We start from the raw sequence: 23,432 nt of genomic DNA, 5'->3' as shown, positions 1-23,432 counted from the left end.
ACAGCCATGCCTCCCCCCGGTCCCTTTCTTACCAGAGGTGCATGATGAGCTGACGACTGCATGGTGAGCACCCCTCTCAACTCATCACAAAGCCCCTCGCTCATCCGCTTTCACTACCCTCGACGGCGGAGCGGACCACTGGTACACGGCGATTCCCCAGGTGGATAAGGCGGTTGCGATCCACCTATGTCCCAAGAATGCCATCACCTCGCGGTGTCGCCCTGTGCTCCCCTCCAAGGCCTGTAGGACGACGTCGTCACCGGCTGCCAAAGCCTACAGCGCCACCGGACAGGCCGCTTCTGCCCTGCACGTCATGGTTCTCCTGCAAGTCCACCAGGCCAAGCAACACCAAGATCTGCACGTGGTTAGTCCTGATACTCAAATGTACCCTGTACTGGAATAGGTACTCCACAGGTCAGGGCTCCTATGTTGACTACCGTGTATTTTCCGCGGTACGGTCCCCTTACGAGCGGACAGCGTCTCCCTTGGGCAGTTCCCACTGCCCCCCCGGTCGCCGTGTCTGTAGCAACTCCTCCCTCTGAAGAGGCGGGATCTACCACCGTGCCACTTCCCACATGTGACCTAAAAGCCCATGTGGTGTATGTCACCGCCCCATCTCTGGGCAGGTGTGGTCTCCGCAGGGTCTTTTCCCCCTGAAAGAATAGGAAACTGGCTAAGACCCAGCCGTTGACTCTATGCGAGAAACATAAAGAGAAAAGAGGCCCGGCCCGTTCCCAGACTTGGCAGAGTCGCCTTGTTCCCCTGTCAAGGGTAAAGAACCAGAAGGCTTTTGACGACTTCATGGGGCATTGGGGAAGGGTACGTGCAGCCTGATACAGCTGGTCACTTTGGCACGTTAAATACCTGCCCGCTCCTGTGTCAGCAGCACATGTACACGGCTCAGCACATAGCGTGATTTAAATTGGACCCCTATTGTTGCTTCTTCGACACGTCTCGTTCCCTCCATCAGGAGGGACCTAGACATTTTTGTGATAAAGTTCTTTTTTTTTTTTTTTTGGACAATGAAGCTTTTTTGCAATTATTTAAAATGCATCTGATCACTCTGCACAATAATCTAGAAACAATGTGAATCAACACCACAACAACTGAAGCAGAAAAATTTGCGCAACACAAAATGTCACTGCCAATACTTTTGGCCATGGCTGTAGTCCCTAATGCAAATACAGGGAATAAAGGAAACTTACACTTTCAAGAATTTATAATTTTATTGCTTGACCTGCCATTGGGACAATCTATACCAAAAGGTTTACAACTTTAGCACATCCAATGAAATCAAACCATATTATAGAAAAAGAATAATAGAAAAATGGTCCTCTGACATTTTATACATCTCTGTGCCGAGGGCTTAACAAACTGAACAGCTGAAGAACATGTGAACAGGAGTCCCTGATAACAAAGCTTACAACCAAATATATAAATTCCTCTCTATATAGTATAACATATAATTTTACTGGAAAATCCAGAAGGAAACACCATTAGAAGTCACAGGGAATAAAAAGCAAGTTCCAAAAAAATAGTATTGTAGAGGGGGGCTAATACAAACACATTTCCAAAGTACCACTGAATGTTCTTGAGGAGACAGGGACTGGAGCTGTAAAAAGTAAAAATAAATCATAATAAAATAAGAAGAACTTTGCAATCGTGGTGCTAAAAAACCATTCAATCTATTCCCAGATCAAACAAAAATGTCAAAGATTGATGGATCCTTTTATTTAACTAAAATTGAAACATCAATTCTGCACTGTCGAACAATAAAGTTAAATTAATAGAGCATGAGCAATAACCAGTAAGCAATTAAATGCCTAACAAATGGTATCACAGTTTACATTATATTGACTCATACCAATTATAAACAATTAAACATGTTCATTTATTCAACCCCATCATAAGGCATAAACCACTCATTAAAACTACAGTGGAACGGTTAATCACAAGGCTATATTATATGAATATATATAATTTCACATCCCCTGCAATTATGGGTGGCAAATTCTGTGGTTTTAAATACAGCACCAAGATTTTACTGATTCTGAAATTCTTATAAAATCTTAGAACTAAAGTGGCAGAAATCTGTGAATGAGCATGTCAGCAAAAAAAAACTGCTGCACTGACATGCTATAAAACTTTCTAAAATGAAGTGTCATGGAAAGACAACAGGTGAAGAAAAAAAACAATTATTCCATGAGGTTAGTAGGGCAAACTCAAATATTTAAGATACAAACACACTACATGTATAATTTCACTGGTCTCTCGCTTTAATATTCAAAGCAATTTTGGGAAAGTTCTATGCAAACCCTAAATTACTGGAGCTTTATGTCTAAATAAATAACTCAGTGTCTACTAATCAATTATATTGTTATGGGGATCCTTTAAGGATGGAATAAAAATATTAAGGTTTATAAGTAATACAGGTATCAAGCTAACAAAACAGTTATGAATATATTAGAGGGATAGCAAAATAATCATTATAAAAATAAAATAAATCAGGCACTTTTCAAAACCTAAATTTGCTTGCAATAACACGAGTCTGTGATATAAATGAGCTGGGTATCCGCATACTAAATATCTGAATGACAAAGATGCATGAAAAAAATTACAATTAAAATACAGATCAATTCATTCAAAATAATACAATTGTGACAACTAAAATCTAACTTTAGCAACTGTTAACACTATACTGTACCACCCAATAAAACTGTACAACTTGGAGAAACCTTTACTTAAAGAACAATATACGATAAGAGATTAAGGTGGTAGCAGTAGTGAATTTCATAACATTGTATGGATCCCAGCCCATATCTCATGGCATACAGACAGCATGAACTCAATACAAGCGGTAAATACTGTCCCTGTTTTAAGACTTTGATTTCATTATGGGTAGCATAAATAATCTAAATCTGAAACAAAAAAGGACACAAATTATTTGGAAACAATTTGCACATTTTTTAGCCCTGGCCTATTATCCACATATTTGCATGTGGTTTGGGGGGTTGACATACACTTTCATAGAGAGAGAAAATCTAATTGGAGGAATAAGAGGGGAAAAAATCTGTTGGCCAAGGTCACCAAGTAGTCACTCACTGTTGTTAAAAGGAGGACGCTGACATTCTCAGTCTGTCACAAAGCTCAGTTTTTACAAGCATCCTCCAACTGTTACATTTCTGTAGCGCTCCCGATATTAACGATTAAACACAATGTTAACAAATATAACCTTAACCTTTCATTACTAATATCCACCGTAATTTCTTTGATTAAACAAAATAATTAATTAATGAAAATAACTACCATTGTGGGTGAAACAAACAATTAAAAGCATTTGCAACTGAGGGCATTCCAGAAAAAAAAAAAAAAGTGTAACTTTAAAACGAAATTTGACTAATCCTGGTCTGCTCCAAATAAAGAGTCCAGTGCAAGCCTGTGCATGTCTCATGGAGGACGAAAGAAGATCAGAATGTCCAACCAAGTAGGAAAAAAAAAAGCAGTTTCCCCAATGCAAAACAGCAGGCGCATATAAAGTGTTCATTATGCATATATATAGATATCAAACTGTGCAAAAAATATGGTTATGGTCAATTACTTCTAATATATAATCATTTAAATACACTATATATGTGCAGCTATAACAATAAAAGAGCAAAGCTGATGACCATGTTAAACACGGTGACATTTAAACTTCAGTATCCTCAAGAAAACAACATAACGCGCATGGCTTTGCCTTTGGCTTTCCTATATTTGAAATCTTGAAATGAAAACTGAATCTGAAAATTTCAATGGCTCCATTAAGATGCGTTATAATATACTGAGACGACACACGTCTTGACAAAGTTATCCTTCCATTCAAAACACTGTTACAGAGAAACTTTAAGAAATTTGGAGGCAAGAGAAAACCCCGATACATTTTTGTTATGTTCACATGACAGGCATCTGTGGCACAATAACTGGCTCGTTTCTCAGACAAAACAAACAAACAGCCATAATCTATGATGGATACAAATGGGACAGGGCACAGGACAAATTGAAAAACAGACAGAGAGAGAACACTGAAGTAAAAGGGCACCTGTTTGTTGGAAAATGCATAAAGAAAAGTAAGAAATTAAAGCAGATTTGCATTGGTGGACCCTGCAATAGAGGAGGAAAAAGCCTAGCGCATCTCAGACGGACAGAGACACAAAGCTGTTGTACTGCTGTATGTTTCTCTTCAGGATATCTGAGCAGGGACCAAGCACCCTTTCGAACCGGGGACGGTCAAGTTTTACGCACTTCAGCGGACCACGAGCAACCACTGTGGCAGCACGAGGGCGGTTCATGAGCAGGGCAATCTCACCTGTTGAAACATATGGAGGAAAATCAGAAAAAAGGTCAAGCTGAACATTAGAAAACACTAAGGCCAAAAACATACTTTACACAATAAGCGAACCCAAGCGCTTGGGCAACGCATTACTAACACACGGTCAGACATACTTAAGTGAACATACTTAATGTGCCGGTAAAAAAACCCTCAGTACTCAAGGGGGTTAGAGTTACTTTCAAAGGTTTATCATAAAACCGGATGCGTTTAATTTGGGTAAGTTGCTATAAATGCACTGAATTTAACTTACTTGCTCAGTAGGGGTGGGTAAAAATACAGATGTGCCGATGCGTCGCAATCTTCATTTGAATGATATTGATTCCTAAATCCCAAGATCGATCTTTTACCCTATGCGCAACCCTACACTACAATGAGAGGAACTCTGTTGCATTTACAACCAAATTTTGTGCTATTCGACTCAAAATGTTCAAATTTCACTCACTTATATTATATACTTATGATTGTTCAGTATAGTGAATGAGTATTTAGCAGTGAGATCCTTTCACTGCATGTTGAGAGTAAACGTTGTGCGTGTCCAAAGACAAGATCCACGCGACCCATTTGTCATTGAATAATGTCTCTTTTAATACCATTTCTGTCCTATACAGTCAGTTGTTGATAAAACAAATTAATAAAATAAACATTGAATTCTAATCAAACATAGGTAAGATGAGATAAAGTTCTTCAAGTCTCTCTTGTTAATATGGTCTCATATACAGACACTCTTTACAGAAATGCCGTCTTTCTTAAAGAGACAGTACCGGTTTTTAACTTGTGTTCAACAAATCAATAAAAATACCTGTAAATAGTTCAAATTACATTATTAAACAAACATGTCACAAAACATTACATATGCAATATAATATCATATTTATTGATTGAATACATTGATTTGTTCATTAAAAAAAAAAGCTAAAATGTAACCAAGAAAACATTTATAAAATATTATTAATAAAATTTATATTTTAGTAATGTACCTAGTTAGAAGGTTCCCTGTATAATTAACAGCATTAGCTGGGAGAGAATCTATTTACATTGTAAGCAAAAGGCCACATATGGGTATAATTAAATACAGACAACTATTAAATATCGAATCAAACCAAGAGCTTGTGAATCAGAATTGAATTGGGAAATCTGTATCAATACCCAGCCCTTTTGCTCAGCAATATTCTTTTTAAACTGTTGCTCCGGCATTATACTAGTTCACGCATTGTGCGCCCCTAATGGAATATTTGCACATTTCGAAATGCAACGACACACAAGATCAAGCTTGCATAGCTAGAAGCATTTTCACATAGTTGCATGTTTCAGGAATACAAGTCAATATGTAATTACATTGCATTCCTCATTTGTAAGTCGGATAAAATTGTCTGCTACATGAAAACATGTAAAATGTCAATTACATTACTGTGATGCGAGTCAATCACCATTCCAGTGACTTCTGGGGCATTTGCCATTAGAACGTAAAGAGAAACACATTTACCAAAGTAGTCAGAAGGAGCAAGTCTTCCAACCTCCACAAACTCCTCATTCTCTGACCGTCGCTGCAGGACTGCTGCAGACCCCTGTGGACACAAGTCTACTTCAATATATTTGTTCTCCTTTGACAACTCTTTTAGGACAGCCACTTTCTATAAACAATACATCATTATTTACTTGTGTTATTACTTAAGTGTTATTATTAATTAACTGTGTAAATGTGTAAATAGTGAAAGTATACAATGCCATATGACTATTCAGTGACACCTTGAACAGTTACAGATGAGTATTAGGGGTGTAATGGTTCACACATCTCATGATTCAGTTCGGTTCACGATACTGAACTCACGGTTCGGTTCGTTTCACGATTCTTTACACGAAGCCTGAATAAAACAAGTTAAGATTTAACTTAATTTTTTTATTATTATTATTACTATTATTTTATAGACATATGCAAAGCAGTTTTTTTTTTATTTAGCTAAAAGTACTCTTCTTAAATCTAAATGATCCATCAGAGATGTACTTGGACTAAAAACAGCCAAGAACAGGGCAATGGTGACACCAAATGGAAATAATAGCAAATCATTCTGCTTACTGAAAACACGTAATTATGTTACATACATATGCTGCTTACACACTGTCATTGATTACAAACATTTATCTTTCTAAAATAGTATTGCTTTTCCAGTTAAATAATAATAATTTTGTGATATGACATTTGACATTAGGATTATATTCACCCATAGCAATATTATACATAATATTCAGGATTATATATAGCAGATTAATAGGTCACTGTCATTAAACCTTTGTAAATTTACATTTTCTCTCACACTGTCAGAGCAGATCAGTCTCACGCTTCAAACAGAGATTCGATCTTGCACGCTCTTGCTATTACTTTCAGCCGAACTCATCATACATCGAACTCATTATGCCAATGAAGAGATTTCCATTTGTATGCCCGTGTTATGTAGGTGTAGGATGTCACATGTACTGGATAGAACAGACACTAAAATAATTTAAATAATAATAATTAAAAAAAAGTCCCATCTCCACATTTTTTAACCATGATGCACCATGCCATGATAAACTGTTACACCCCTAATTAATATATATTTACAGTGAAATGGCACTGTATTTAGCAGTGTAAAAGTGAGTGGATTTAACAACAAGAAAAGCTACCTCAAGGATAATGAAAAATTCATCTCCAGGTTGACCCTGCACAACAATCTTCTGGCCATCCTCAAAGTTGACTGTCTCAAGGGCATCAGCAACAGTCAACCGTTCCCATTTATCCAAAGATTCTGCTCACAGCATGTAAGCACATTAACAATGGGAAGCACTTCACAAGTCAACAGGTTTTGTTCATACAGTAGGTTGGTCAGAATGAAATGCCATTATCTCACAAAAAATGAAATGACAAAAACTATGACTTTTGAATAGTTTACCATCCAAACATATATGTTAATAAACACAACCTGAAATTAATTCATAAAACTCACCCAAAATGGAGACTTTGCTAAGAAATTCTTCATACATTTTCCTCTTTCTCAGAGTGCTTCCCTTAATAAGGAAATTAAAGTTCAGCAATTGTTTTTTGTGTTAGTAAAAATTAATACATCACTGATCCTTGATCCACAAATAAATAAGATTTTTAAGAGCCACTGCTACTAATTTGAAAGATTATAGTAGACATATATTTTGTTTTTATAATAATGCCAATTAAAGAGTTTACCAACCATGAGTATTCTCCTATAGCTGTCTCTGTCTATCCCCCACAGCTTGACATTGGTCTTTGCTCTGACAGTGGCTGCTCTGGGTGTACCGTAGATTAAAGCCAGCTCACCAAAACTGCCACCCTCTCCAATATTGGTCACCCATTCATTGTTGACATGCACCTACCAAATTAGAGCAATATTAAGATCATTATTATTTCAAATGGTAATCAATATACAAGTGAAATGTCCTGCAAACCGAATTACTTCATCGATTGCTTATATTTGGAAGCATTCCACTTACATCCATTTCACCTTGGTCAATAACATAAAAGTTATCACCCTCATCACCTGAAATGAGAAAAAATACATTAGTCGAACTACTTTTTCTGAAAAAAAAAAAAAAAAAAAAAAAAAATCACATTTAGCTTCTATATAACAAAGGCACTTTTCCCACTACATGAACTAAAGTCCATTTTAGGTACTTTTACAAGGAACTAGTACTTTTAGTTGTTTTCACACATGAGGAACTATAATTCCTCTTAGCCGTTTAGAGAGATTTTTAGCTCCTACTCTGGGGTAGGTAATTTTTGGGTGAAAAGGGACTGTGGGAGGTGCTGCAGCCTGTGATTGGTCAAACACATAAGATGCAAAAAGCAATGAGAGTTGACAGCCGCCATGAGTAAACAAACTAGTAGACGCTAGCCTGTTACACCTCTGAATTCCAGAACTAACACAAAACCTACAAAGTATCCAAAGAGTATCACCGGTTTCACATATTATGAGTGTGTGTGTGTGTGTGTGTGTGTGTGTGTGTGTGTGTGTGTGTGTGTGTGTGTGTGTGTGTGTGTATTTGAGCAGAGCTTCTGCGTGACTTCATCGGGAAACGCGGTTTGAGTTCATCACATCTGTACTGTGTGAACTCTCTGACTAAACAGAAAATAAGGTGATTTCTGGATTATTTCATAAAATTTTTCCTGGGATGACGGATATAAATAGCAAGATGTTTATCAAGAATGGGTAACTGAAATCTATTACAAACAAACTGATATAATTTATATGAGGAAAGTGTTGCGTGCCTGTTACAGCATGTTTAACTTGCATCAAGACGTCTTTAAGTCAACGAGTGAGTAATTCAGTACAGTATTTTATGTTGAGTCGTGTTGATAAATGTTTATAGTGCATTTTCAACATGTGGTCTGCTGAGTACAGTGTGTGCTGTATGATTAAAATAGTCTGAGCGCCTCGTCTCATCTCTCACTGCAGCTTCAAGGACGCAGCACCATGAGGCTCACGTGTCCAGTGTAAAGCAACCTCAAGACACAGTTGGTGTAAAATAGCCCTAATAAAAGAGTAGTGCTGATCCTTCCGTGGTCCATTGGTGTTATTGATTTTGTTGTTGCTATTGGATCATGCATGCAAACAACATCAGAGGAAAAGTGGTCAACATTAGATGAGAACTAAGAGGAACAGAACCTTCAAGGAGACTTTTCCTTGCATTCGCAAACAAAAGTAACCCCCGTAGTGATGTTATCTAATGTAGACCATTTATATTCTGACATGGTTTTTACACTCGATTCAATAGCAACAACAAAATCAACAACACTGATGGAGGATACCAGGGAAAGTACCGGGACTGTATGTGAGAAAGGGGCTAAATAAAGCCTTACCTTGTTGAATGACAGTTTCTCCTGCAATGTAGGTGACTGAGAACATGGCATCAAATATGTCACTGTGAAGATTAAAATGTTGTATTAAACATACTGAGATTCACAGCAAAAAAACTGTGTAACTCAGTATTAATTCACACACTATTCAAATCTAGAGATCGATGCTAATAATTTATATCCAACCAATCCAATACAGATTATTTGTATTTTACGCGTATTTTATCACGTGGCCCGCTGTGCATGACACCGCAGAGAATCACAGCATATGGAGGCTCATGCTATTCTCCACAATCCACGCACAACTTACCATGCGCCCCAGAGAGCGAGAACAACTAATTGTGACCACAAGGAGGTTACCCCATGTGACTCTAACCTCCCTAGCAACCTGGCTGCTTAGGAGAACTGGCTGGAGTCACTCAGCACACCCAGGATTCGAACTCACAACTCACGACTTAGAGTGCAAGTCCACCATAAGGACTTGCACTCTAAGTCCTTACGGTGGCATAGTGACATGCCTCAATCCAGGTGGTGGAGGAAGAATCTCAGTTGCCTCTGCGTCTGAGACAGTCAATCCATGCATCTTATCATGTGGCTTGTTGAGTTCATTACCACGGCGACGTAGAGCATGTGAAGGCTTCACGCTATTCTCAGCAGCATCCACGCACATCTCACCATGTACCCCACCGAGAACCACACATTATAGTAACCACAAGGAGGTAACCCCATGTGACTCTATCCTCCCTAGCAACCGGGCAAATTTGGTTGCTTAGGAGACCTGGCTGGAGTCAGCACGCACTGGATTTGAACTCACGACTCCAGGGATGGTAGTCAGCATCAATACTCACTGAGCTACCCAGGCCCTTGAGCAGAGCAGATTTTTAATGAATTTCATTAAATCTATTATTTCATCTTACTATTACAAAAGTTAAAAATAGTAAACAATAAATACATTGTCGTGATTACAGAGTCCATTTCAAATGGAATTTGACATGCCTTTAATGGCAGTTTGCGTTACATTTTTTTTAAACACTCACCAGATTGCAGCATTTATTGGTGGATTTGATATTACAAAAACCGATATCCGATTGAGGAAAAATGTTTGAATATCAGAAAAATCTATTATCGGTCGATCTCTAATCAAAACATATTTTACCTTCTTTCGTTGTCATCAAGATGGGCAAAAAGCACATTTTTCTCAATTGCTTTAGCAAGGGCAGCCATAGTTTTATAGTCTTTAGGAATGACCTGTGAATCAACAGGGGAAAGCCATTTATTACTTAAACAGTGTCCAAGTAAATTAATTTCAGTATGAAATTCAATACAAATAATATTTAAAAGCAACGGATTCTGATTAAAATGTAAGAATTCACCTTTCTGACATAGGAAGCAGCATCTTCCTCAGTGTAGACCTCTGCACTGATGGCACCACGGCGCCGCCGGCCCTTAACCACAGGGTTCATGGGAGGAGAGACCTCATCTTCACGGGAGTCTGAACGAGAGCTCGACTTCTGCTGGCTAATGATCTGTTTAGCTTCCTCCTGATATGACATGAACACTGTTAATGACACTATTTAAACTTACATAGAACACTGAGTCTAAGAATAGTGTCACATGTCGTTTCTCTTGAAAGAAAATGACCGACCTTCTCAAGCCTTTCAAAGTACTCTCTGAGGAAAGCCATTGGCCTTTCAGGCCTAGAGGTGCACAGTTGCACAATACAGTCCTTCAGCAGCTGCTGGATGTTGTTCTTCTGCACATAGCGCTCACACTCCCGCAAACTCCTCTCCTCTTCACTGTTCGTACTGCTGGACGCCATGTTGACCTGCTGACCCGACACATGCAATTCACATCAGCTCATGAAAATATCTGTGGCAGAAAGTATTTTCTAAAGAAGTATCTTCCAGACAAAATGTAAGAGCAATTTCCAGCCAATAGTAGCTATAGCATATGCCAAGACTGGAAATCACAATATTAAAATTACTTGACATCTCCAGGACTTCCCATGACTGTGAAAAACCCTGTTGTAAATATTTTCATGTGAACTGGTAATCATAACCTAATAAAAACAAAACAAATATCTGCCAAAGCTTATGCATAGCCTAGATTTACTGTTGCAAATCAATACAACACAAAATGTTATGTAATATAATACATCTGTAAAACAATGTATCTTCAGATTCACATATTTACAACACATCTAGTAAATCAGACCAAGCGAAATATCGTTATTTTCCTAAATAAATCATATAATATGGGACCATATTGCATTTTAATTGGTGTGATAGGCCCCAATGAAAGGCCCCTGAGCTCATAAAACGTATTCCGCAGTTCACATACCACAATAAAATGGTCCTCAAGATATGTTTACATAACATGTTAGTGCAAGTAATCGCGTTTTAACGCGTATTTAAAAGTTAAGCAGGGTAATCCCACCGCCTCTTCTAACTCTGTGGCTTCTGTAAACAGTTTTGTCAGGCAGCAAAAAGCGCCATCTTGTAAGCTACATTATCACAACAACGGAGGCTGACGGCATTACTGTGAGCTCTCTACTTGTCTGTTAGCTTACGCATCGACATCACAGACAGTTCAAGCGAAGACTTAAGCTATTAAATATTCATACCTGTGTTGTTTCGATGAGTTTGTCCTCGTTTTACTCCGTAACACTAGCTTTCGCAGTCCTTGGACGGAAAGATGCCTCACCGGAAAAGGTTATGACCAATCACAACAACGATTGACGTCAATGCGCCTCGATCTAGGAAGCCCGTTACTCCTAACAACGTTAAAGGGCACGGGCTTGTTTTTGTTTCTAAAGATGTTGTGAACCATAGAATGTATTACATTCTGCAACATCGAATGTGCTACACGAACATTAAATATGTGCTACATGTTTATATCACATTTTAGAATCATCTTGCCATGACATTGCCATGCAAAAGTCAGTACTCAATCTGTTTAACGCTTGAAACCCTCTGTCAGTGGATATTTATGACAGCTGGAAAGGATAATGGGTCTGTTGATAAACCTAAGCACTGGGTTGTGCTTATAATCAGCGATATGCCCCTCACTAATACTCCATACAGTACCAAAATATCTCGTTTAATGGGGCCCCTAATGAAGGAAAATTTGTTTCTTCTTCTAAAAATCGAATCTCTTTAGTGGACATTTCCATAAAGTAGCTTGGCTTTTAAGACTTTTAGGAGAAATATAACCTGCTGCCATCAAACAAAAATATTCTATTTGGCAGGCTAAAATTCACAAGGACTACTGTCATTTTGACAGCATAATACATTACTCAGTTAGCCTGCTGACGATAATGGAATTTTGGTCAAATAGAAGCTATTTTCACACTGTAAAAATTTACAGCATACATCAAATGGTTACATGAATGGTTCACATACATGAATATGACCGAAACGTTAAGCGCTAACAATTAGCTGCATTTAGAAAAAAATATATAAAACCTGTCATTCAATACAGAAACCATAGGCCTACTATCCACCGCCATGTTGAAAGTTTACAACCACTCTCAACTCGGAAACTGGAGTATTAAAATTATATCAGAGTTTCCCTCTCGTAATTATGACTTGGGTTGTTCATATGCAACTTCTGAGTGGAAAACTCATACCTCACCCGTATCCACGGAGCGTTGGAGAGAGTGATGGAGCTGTCGCAGAAACGACTTCATCACATGTACTTTTATATTACATGTACATTATTTGCAAATTAATAATAATAATGCTTGGTATTCTTATTCTATAAGATGTTATATTAATACAATAAATCTTGACTCTGTCATTTTTATATATGTTCATAATTATATAATTAAAACCACATATGCTTAATAAAATACATAATGCTTACATGATTGTATTTATTTATTATGTGTTTTAGTATCTTTAAACTCAGATCCACCCTGGGTATAATTTTTGGGCGCAGAGATGAGAAAACCATGGGTACATTGCCCTCGTGCGACCATAAAACAGCACTGAAGTTATTATAAACTATATGTGAAAACTGAATCATCTACTAAATTATCACTGCTGCCACTGCGTGAAGTCTCCTGAGTTACAATTATAGCTATCACCTCAGTGACTTATTTAGTGAAGAAAGAATTCTTTAGCTTAATGGCAAAATAATAGGCCTACTCCACATCATAACATTATCTATATAAATAAATTATACATTTTAAAATGTATCCGTTAGGTCACTATTTTTTTTTTATGTTATTTTAATGAAGTAATATTTTTCAAAAAGTAAAAAAAAAAAAAAAAAAGTCAGCATGAAATAAAACATTCCAGGAATAAAGGAAGCTGTAAACCGGCATCTCTCTCGCTCACTTGCGCTCATTCTCTCCCAGCTCGTCAGTCCTCCGCATGGTGGATTATGGGCAATAAACCACTGGCGACAGCAACACTCAAAATCAGAGACAGAGTGCATTGTGGGTAAGAATGAGTGAGCCCCCCAATGTTCAAGCCAAATCTACACCCTTGCGAGTAGTTCACTCAGAATTCGGATGCTACAAAATGGCAGACACTTGAAATAGTATAGATATAGTGGATAGGGGGTGATTTCGAACACAGCAATGTTTTGTTTCGAAGGCTGTGTGCTCTGGACTGAATGTCACATTTGTAAGTCGCATACATCACAGATGCTGTCTCGTTTCAGAAAAGCAGGTAGAATACTCAGGAAGCAGCCTTTGAATGCAACCTTCTTACTCAGGAAATCAGAGGATGCAGGAGGTGTGACACTCACAACTGGAAACTGACATAATTTCCTTGAAAAAATATGATGTTCAAATTCAAGTTATGTTAATTCCCAAATTGAAGTACCTCAGTAGGCAGGAGTAAAATACATAATATGTAAACTTAAAAATATATATTTGAAAATAAAGTATTATAAAGTTAATATAAAAGTACAGCTGCAAAATCCATTTTCTTTTCTCTCTACATCTTTATAACTCTCATAAAGTTTGAAAGGAATGTGTGCAGTCAAAGCAACCATGATACGTTCACTTTCCATTTGTTCTACATCTTGTTTAAACAAAGTATACCGCTCGATATACCGCTGCCTGCAGAGCACCATTATGTATCATCATCACTTTGTAATGAGACACAGCCTCAAGGAGACAGCAGGTCAGTCAAGAGCAGAGAGCCAATCATAACCGTGTGATTGTCAAGTCTTAAAGGAAAAGCAGCACCAAAACCGAGCATTTCCGACATAGGGCTAGAATGAGAGTAGAAGTTTTACATATTTTTTACAAAAAACTTTACATATATTAAACTAAACCTCAAGAAACATATTAAAATATCAATAAAAAGACATGTCATGGCCCCTTTAAAGAAAAAAAAACAGACATCTCAAAGACACATATTTTGTCTGTGATGATACTATCACCTTGCTTTACATGGAGTTTGCTTTTAGCTAATGTTGAAGATAAGACAATCCAGACAAGGTGCCTATATCAGAACATAAAGACACACCCTCCCTTATCTCCTCCCTACTGCCTCTGCAGCCCTTCCTGTCTTTGCTCAAACTCATTCGTGTCAACTGCCCAGAGTCCACGAACATAGTGCTCTCCAACACAAGGATATAGGATATACCTTTTTCTAGAAAAAGAGAAAAAGGTGAAAGGTGAGGGCATAGTCTATTTTCCATAGTCAGGTAGGGTCATGTTTTTTTGCAGTGCAAATCTGCAATCACTGCTAGTGCTATGTTACAACAATGTAGCATAACTTTACTGGGAGTCTTTATGGGTTCCTTTATCTGATAAAAAAAAAAAAGTTTTAAATGACACATTTTCAGTATGATACATGTAGATATAACCTGTTTGTTAAATGTAAACAACTTGTACTTGGCATAAATGTTGAAGTTTGGTAATGGATCTAAATATTGGGTGCATTGCAAATGTGCATGTAGTTACAATGGAACATTTTCAGTGAAAATGGTGAAAATAAACAGGTTTGCCCCTAATAGATTATATCATTCTGAGAAATCATAATCAAGATGATTTGGGTGGAGTTCTCCAAGCTTACACTTTGCGTTCCTTTTTTAGTCACTGTACATTTCCATGATTGCAATCAGCTCCTGAAATCTGTGGTGCATTCCAGGGTCTCCTCGTTGAAACATGTCCCTCTGCAGTTTTGGATTGGAGCCTCTGTCCTGTCATGCCTGGAACAAAGACCGCACACGTAAGAACAAACCAGTTGAGCTACATTTCAATATAAATTACATCCCTTTAGGCTCCTAATGTTGCTGCCTGCAATTCCCTTTTCCCCTGGTAATTGTCATCCATTAAAATCTACTCAGAGGAAAATCAGATTGTCCATGGGAGAATCAGCTTGCTATGAACTTACTCTAATTGTGCCACTTTATAGAGAATTCTTCTTTCCAGAAGAATTCCTGTAACCGCAACACAACACTTATATATTTAGTGTGTATAAAATAAATAGAAATCCTAAAAATGTAATCTTCCTCTTAGAACTCGCCATTAGTCCCAACAACAATGTTGTGAACATTTATCAAAAGAAAGGAAAAGAATGGATCAAGATTCACGACCTGACAGAACACAGTGGCCGAATCACAGGTAAGGCAAAAGGAAATAGCTGCCACATTAGTCATTAACTCACTGATACCTACTGTGTGATTGACCTATAGTATAAAGCAAACATTATCTCAGCTCTCCAAAGGAATGCAAGAACTGCACTGCGAATAAACAAAACACACACAAATGTTTATACTGCATTGTAACTGGTATTCTTTAATAACTTAGTTTAATAATAGTTGTTATCTATTTACCGGAACTGGAGACTTCAAGTGATAGTTCAGCCAAAAATGAAAATTCTCTCATCATTTATTGCACGAAGGTGACCTCATGCCATTTCAGATGTGTATGACTTTCTTTCTTCTGCTGAATCCAAAGGTTTTTAGAAGACTATTTCAGCTCTGTAGGTACATACAATGCAAGTGAACGGTGGCCAGAACTTTAAAGGTAGTATAAAAGGTTAAATCCATACCTTATAATGCAATATAATAGATGTGGGTGAGAAACAAATCAATATTTAAGTCATTTCTTACTAAACTTTATCCTCCCTGCCCAGTAGGTGGTGATATGATCAAAGAATGTGAATTGCCAAAAGCGAAAGAAGAATGTGAAAGTGGAGATGGATTTAACCACTGGGTCGTTTTAATTACTTTTATGTTGCCTTTATAGGCTTTTTTGACCTTCAAAGTTCTGCCACCATTCACTTGCATTGTATGAACATACAGAGCTAAAATTTATTTCTAAAACATTTTGATTGTGTTCAGCAGAAGAAGAAAGTAATACACATTTGGTATAGCATGAGGGTGAGTAAATGATAAACAAATTACAATTTTTGGGTGAACTATCCCTTTAAATCTATAGCCCTGGATTCTAATTCACATCCATAAATAGTCATGATAAATGAACATAAAAATAACTAATACAATTGTTGATTTCATTTATAGGGATTGATTGGGCCCCAGAGTCCAACCGTATAGTGACATGTGCCTCAGATAGGAATGCCTATGTATGGACACTTAAAGATGGGGTCTGGAAGCCAACTTTGGTGCTGGTCCGCATCAATAGAGCTGCCACATGCGTCAAGTGGTCACCTCTTGAGAACAAGTTTGCTCTTGGAAGCGGGGCCAAACTGGTTTCAGTGTGCTACTTTGAAAAGGAGAATGACTGGTGAGACTCCCACATTTCAATGGCTACATTTGGAATGGAATAATAATACATATGCTTACTGCATAATGCAAAGTACACTCACTGAGCACTTTATTAGGAAAACCCATACACTTACTTATTGTCACGAACCCCGCTCCCTCGCTCTGCCCCCTTGAGCTCGTACGCTCTTTTTCCTCCCTCGGGCTTCCACGCCCGTTTTGCTCGTTCGAGATTGCACACTCGTTTTGCTATTACGAGCTCCCATGCTCATTAGCAGGTCTCCCTCCTCGCTCGCTTCCCGCTCCCAATCCCCAGAACATTATGACCACCTGCACGCGCGTCATCTGCACTCCTGCACATTAGTTTCACCTGCACTCGTCTCATCACCTTTCATTGTTTACACCTGCACCTTCTCCTATAAATACCACAGCACATCCGTTTCATGGGTGTTGGTTAGTGTATTTAGTTTCCCGTGTCTTTGCCCCCCGCTAGTCTCGTCTAGTTTTGAACTCCTCTTGTCTTCCTCTTAGCTTGCCAGCTCCCCTTGTTCCCCTGTCTTTTGCTCCCACTAGTCTCGTCATTCTTATATCCTGTTTCTCCGGCTCTCGACCCTACGCTTACCTCGACCATTCTCCCTCTGGATTTTCCCCACTGTACCTTCGTCTGCTCTTTAAAAATAAAAGCAGTTTTGATTTACATTGTGACTGTCTCGTCTTGTGTGTGTGTGAGCGGGTTACACTTATTTATGCAATTTTCGAATCAGCCAATCGTGTGGCAGCAGTGCAATACATACAATCATGCAGATACGGTTCAGGGGCTTCATTTAAAGTTCACATCAGCCATCAGAATGGGGGAAAATGTGATCTCAGTGGTTTTGACCATGGCATGATTGTTGGTGTCAGACTGGCTGGTTTGAGTATTTCTGTAATGGCTGATCTCCCGGGATTTTCACATACAACAGTCTCTAGCGTTTACTTAGAATGGAGCCCAAAAAAAATCTTTCAGTGAGCAGCAGTTCTGAGGATGGAAACACCTTGTTGGTGAGAGAGGTCAACGGAGAATGGCCAAACTGGTTCAAGATGACAGAAAGGCTACGGTAACTCAGATAACCACTCTATACAACTGTAGTGAGCAGAATAGCATCTCAGAATGCACAACACGTCAAACCTTGAGGTAACAAGCAGAAGACCACATTGAGCACTTTATTAGGACCATAGTGTTCCTAATAAAGTGTTCAGTGAGTGTAGCTTTGGAATAACATAAGGATGAGTAAATCATTAAATAATTTTAATTAAGAGTGAACTACCCCTTTTATTATTAGCCTAAAAAAGGAGTCAAGAGAGATGTTGAAATCACTGTTGGTATTGCTTCCAGTTCATTCACTAGAAATGTGGAGTGGGGTGAGGTCTGTAGTATTAATGAATCATGCCAGAGCCCCTTTTGATCGTCTATTCTTGATCAAGACAAGGATGCTTGTTTAACACCTGTGGTGCTGTCTTTATCCTATTAACTCCTATGTGACTTTGCCACATCTCTCTTTTGCAAACTCTGTTCACATTCACACATTGTTCATCATTGACTCTATAGGTGGCTGAGTAAGCATATCAAAAAACCCATTAACTCAACAGTTCTGAGTCTAGACTGGCATCCCAACAACATGTTGCTGGCAGCTGGCTCTGCTGATCTCCACTGCAGGTTTGAATACTAAATTTAAAAGCAGCACATTGTGCCTTTTAGAACCCTCAGTTTTTGTAACATAGGCAAAGTCCCTTTTTAATACAAGTCAGTTCAATCTGTAGCCATCTTTGGAATGCTCCTGGGCAGCTATTTTCTATTTAAACAAGCTCCAAAAAAGTACTTAAATCTCCAAAACTGTTGGTCAAGATTACAATCAAAGAACATATTTAAAATCAGCAGTAAAATCTAACAACAATACTATTATAAATTGTGCTTCTTTAGTTCAGATCACAGCAAAAAAATAAAAATAAATTCAAGCTGGTTCAGCTAATGCACATCAGCATTCTCGATCTGACTTACATGCAATATCCGGATCTAAAGCGTGATTGCTTATTTTTCCAGTAAGGTGGGACTTCCTTTGCTACATCCGTTGGCTGTTGGGTGTTCCAATTGCTCCCATTCATTTTTAAAACCAGTCTCTGCTAAACTGTCTCTGATATAGGTCTTGATATTTGTTCTAGAATCTTTTCTGCATATATCAAGGACATCGAGGACAGGCCTGGACCAACACCCTGGGGAGCCAAAATGCCCTTTGGGGAGGTGCTTCTGGAGCATAAAGACTGTGTTGGCTGGGTGCACAGTGTCTGTTTCTCTCCGTCTGGAGATACACTTGCCTGGGTTAGCCACAACAGCGCCATCAGTGTAGCAGATGCCACCCAGGGAAAAGAGTAATTACCAGAATTTATAACATACATTAACCTCATCTCCACTGTCACATATACACAAAATGTCAAATCAAACCAAAATAATTCAAAAAGTCAACATCCATTGGTGTCTGCTGTCTGAGAGACTTCCACGTTCACTGAAAGTAATGATTCCACAATATGACCTTTTCCAGTCACTTTTACATTGCCTAAATTTTAAATTGAATGCATTGCAGGGTTACTCAGCTGACAACAGAACATCTGCCTTTGCTGAGTGTGCTCTATGTCAGTGAGTCTGAGATTGTATCAGCGGTAATTATATCTTATAGCTCCATTTCACACTGAGATATCTTCTTGTTATCAGAGCTTAATCAAATCCCTGGCCTGGTTTATCAGCTTATATATATATATATATATATATATATATATATATATATTATACACTCACCTAAAGGATTATTAGGAACACCTGATCAATTTCTCATTAATGCAATTATCTAATCAACCAATCACATGGCAGTTGCTTCAATGCATTTAGGGGTGTGGTCCTGGTCAAGACAATCTCCTGAACTCCAAACTGAATGTCAGAATGGTAAAGAAAGGTGATTTAAGCAATTTTGAGCATGGCATGGTTGTTGATGCCAGACGGGCCAGTCTGAGTATTTCACAATCTGCTCAGTTACTGGGATTTTCACGCACAACCATTTCTAGGGTTTACAAAGAATGGTGTGAAAAGGGAAAAACATCCAGTATGCGGCAGTCCTGTGGGCGAAAATGCCTTGTTGATGCTAGAGGTCAGAGGAGAATGGGCCGACTGATTCAAGCTGATAGAAGAGCAACTTTGCCTGAAATAACCACTCGTTACAACTGAGGTATGCAGCAAAGCATTTGTGAAGCCACAACACGCACAACCTTGAGGCGGATGGGCTACAACAGCAGAAGACCCCACCGGTACCACTCATCTCCACTACAAATAGGAAAAAGAGGCTACAATTTGCAAGAGCTCACCAAAATTGGACAGTTGAAGACTGGAAAAATGTTGCCTGGTCTGATGAGTCTCGATTTCTGTTGAGACATTCTGATGGTAGAGTCAGAATTTGGCGTAAACAGAATGAGAACATGGATCCATCATGCCTTGTTACCACTGTGCAGGCTGGTGGTGGTGGTGTAATGGTGTGGGGGATGTTTTCTTGGCACACTTTAGGCCCCTTAGTGCCAATTGGGCATCGTTTAAATGCCACGGCCTACCTGAGCATTGTTTCTGACCATGTCCATCCCTTTATGGCCACCATGTACCCATCCTCTGATGGCTACTTCCAGCAGGATAATGCACCATGTCACAAAGCTCAAATCATTTCAAATTAGTTTCTTGAACATGACAATGAGTTCACTGTACTAAAATGGCCCCCACAGTCACCAGATCTCAACCCAATAGAGCATCTTTGGGATGTGGTGTAACAGGAGCTTCGTGCCCTGGATGTGCATCCCACAAATCTTCATCAACTGCAAGATGCTATCCTATCAATATGGGCCAACATTTCTAAAGAATGCTTTCAGCACCTTGTTGAATCAATGCCACGTAGAATTAAGGCAGTTCTGAAGGCGAAAGTGGTCAAACACAGTATTAGTATGGTGTTCCTAATAATCCTTTAGGTGAGTGTATATATATATATATATATATATATACATATATATATATATATATATATATATATATATATACATTTATAGCTGTGGAAAAAATTAAGAGGCCACTGCAAAATTATCAGTTTCTCTGGATTAACTATTTATAGGTATATACTTGAGTCAAATTAATATTTTTTATTTATTCTATAAAGTACTGACAACATTTCTCCCAAATTCAAAATAACAATATTGTCATTTTGAGCAATTATTTGCAGAAAATGACAACTGGTCTAAATAACAAAAATGATATAGTGTTTTCAGACCTCAAATAATGCAAAGAAAATAACACAATATTAATGTTTTAACTTAGGAAGAGTTCAGAAATCAGTAATTGGTGGAATTACCCTGATTTTCAATCACAGCTTTCATATGTCTTGGCATGCTTCTACCAGTCTTTCACATTGCTGTTGGGTGACTTTATGCCACTCTTGACACAAACATTAATTTAGCTCGGCTTTGTTTGATGGATTGTGACCATTCATATTCCTCTTGATCACATTCCAGAGGTTTTCAATGGGGTTCAGTTCTGGAGATTTGGCTGGACATGACAGGATCTTGATTTGGTGGTCTTCCATCCACTGCATATTTTTTGTTATTTTGGCCAGTTGTCAATTTCTGCAAATATATGCTTTAAATGACAATATTTATATTTGGAATTTGAGAGAAATGTTGTCAGTAATTTATAGAATAAATCAAAAATATAAATTTTACTCATACACATACCTATGAATAGTAAATGCAGAGAAACTGATAATTTTGCAGTGGTCTCTTAATTTTTCCCTATATATATATATATATATATATATATATATATATATATATGTGTGTGTGTGTGTGTGTGTGTGTGTGTGTGTGTGTGTGTGTGTGTGTGTGTGCACTGCATCGCATCCTACAAAAGATCTGCTCTGTTTTAAAGGGATAGTTCACCCAAAATGATCATTCTCACATCATTTACACACACTTGTGTTGTTCCAAACTTGTATGACTTTCTTTTTTCCATGGAACACACACACACACACACACACACACACACACACACACACACACACACACACACAATATTAGGCTGAATGTCAACCTCAGTCACCATTCACTTTAATTCTCCTTTTGTGTCCCATGGAAGAAACTCAAATATGTTTGGAAAAACATTGGGATAATTGCATGGTGAACTCTCCCTTTAAGTTCTTAAAGGGAGAGTTCTCAATTGTCTTAATTTGCTAATGATTGTTTTGTTTTGTTTTTGTGCATGTGTGCGGTGGGGATCCTAGGGGCATGATTGCTGCCCATATCAGTTTTCATACAAGGGTCCTGGAAGCTTGGTGTTTGTGAAGAAAGTGGACATTCCCAAGCAGACCTCTAAGGGCAACATGTCTGCTATGCAACATTTCCGTAATCTTGACAAAAAAGCTGTTACAGAGGAGGAAGACACTGAGCTGGGCAGTCTGCACCAGAACAGCATCACGTAAGGCTTGACATCTGCTTTTAATCTTGTGTATTTTAGCACTTTTCCCATGCAGGCAACATTTTAAACAAAACCCACTGCAGTTTGCTAAAAATGAATTTTGTTTCAATCAAAGCCAACTATGTATTCTGGAAGGGGTGAGGGCCAAAGTGGAGAAATTCAGCAGCATAGGCTTAGATGGTGCCATGGTTGTTTGGGATTTCAAGGTATTGTAATTTAAAAAAATTATACTTTTGGTGATCCATTTATTCACACCGCTCAGTCACCTTCATCTACTCATCTACTACAAATGTGTTTTCTTTTCTAATTTTCTCTTTAGCACTGAAACCTCACAGGATCTGGTGAGAGAGGAAAACAATTCTAGTCTTCTTTACTGTCTGCTCACCTACTTGTGTAGCCCTTAGTACAGTACAATATGATAATGTTATATTGATTATGATGAGAACTGTACTGGGATGGATGATCTCATAAATGTGTTATGTAATAGCTTTTTTCGGCAGTATTACCTGAATAATAGGGAACGTTTCAATAATCCCCCAAACAGAACTAAGAGAAAATTTGGCTGCATAAAGTGAGCTAATCTTGTGAGCAATGACTATCATAACTGCATATTTTTCTATTTCAAAATTGCTGCTAATGTAAAAAAAAAAAATACTATACTCTATAGTTTTGCATTTAATAAAACAAAGCATCAAATAAAAACACAATTCATAAATAAAAGCCTCTGACTGATTTTTTTATTTTGTATTTTTGTATCTATTTGTATTGCAACTATATATATGCACCTCACACACTACAAAACAACGTCTTGTTAAGTGTCGCTTTCATGCAAATGATTGTAATAAATATTTCTTGTAGGAAGTAAAGCTTTGTAAGTCGTGTATATTCCTGGAATTTGTATGAAGGCAGGCCGTGTAAAAATGTCTTTGGATAACGTAAAACTGCAACAGTTACAAAGACACACCACGCCCCCTTTAATTACT

General features: G+C 38.1%; 2 protein-coding genes across 4 annotated transcripts; one reads left to right on the top strand and one right to left on the bottom strand.

Moving 5' to 3' along the window:
- Nucleotides 1-1,207: 1,207 nt before the first annotated feature.
- On the bottom strand, nt 1,208-11,959 carry prkar1aa (protein kinase, cAMP-dependent, regulatory, type I, alpha (tissue specific extinguisher 1) a). 2 transcript variants are annotated; one of them, XM_052139224.1, is made up of 11 exons: nt 11,854-11,959; nt 10,876-11,055; nt 10,604-10,771; nt 10,387-10,478; nt 9,234-9,295; nt 7,868-7,914; nt 7,588-7,746; nt 7,351-7,411; nt 7,031-7,152; nt 5,853-5,934; nt 1,208-4,345 (listed from the first exon to the last, which is right to left on the bottom strand). In XM_052139224.1, the coding sequence occupies exons 2-11, from the start codon at nt 11,047-11,049 to the stop codon at nt 4,173-4,175; spliced, it is 1,140 nt and encodes a 379-aa protein (XP_051995184.1). In that variant the 5' UTR covers nt 11,050-11,055; nt 11,854-11,959; the 3' UTR covers nt 1,208-4,172. The 2 variants fall into 2 exon arrangements, with proteins under 2 accessions (XP_051995184.1, XP_051995183.1); XM_052139223.1 differs by having other exon boundaries at nt 10,876-11,058; nt 11,854-11,953.
- A 2,786-nt stretch (nt 11,960-14,745) lies between these two features.
- zgc:86896 (uncharacterized protein LOC415190 homolog) lies at nt 14,746-23,153 on the top strand. Of its 2 annotated transcripts, none has more exons than XM_052140013.1 (10): nt 14,746-14,864; nt 15,341-15,421; nt 15,712-15,816; nt 16,719-16,941; nt 18,508-18,615; nt 19,119-19,325; nt 19,538-19,613; nt 22,256-22,449; nt 22,565-22,655; nt 22,769-23,153. In XM_052140013.1, exons 2-10 carry the CDS (start codon nt 15,358-15,360, stop codon nt 22,772-22,774), a joined length of 1,074 nt encoding a protein of 357 aa, XP_051995973.1. In that variant the 5' UTR covers nt 14,746-14,864; nt 15,341-15,357; the 3' UTR covers nt 22,775-23,153. The 2 variants fall into 2 exon arrangements, with proteins under 2 accessions (XP_051995973.1, XP_051995974.1); XM_052140014.1 differs by having other exon boundaries at nt 15,286-15,421.
- Nucleotides 23,154-23,432: the final 279 nt, after the last annotated feature.

Source organism: Xyrauchen texanus, chromosome 12 (assembly GCF_025860055.1).
Source record: "Xyrauchen texanus isolate HMW12.3.18 chromosome 12, RBS_HiC_50CHRs, whole genome shotgun sequence".
Lineage (NCBI taxonomy): Eukaryota > Metazoa > Chordata > Actinopteri > Cypriniformes > Catostomidae > Xyrauchen > Xyrauchen texanus.
The sequence above is the reverse complement of the archived record's forward strand: the minus strand, read 5'-3'. Positions and strand labels throughout refer to the sequence as shown.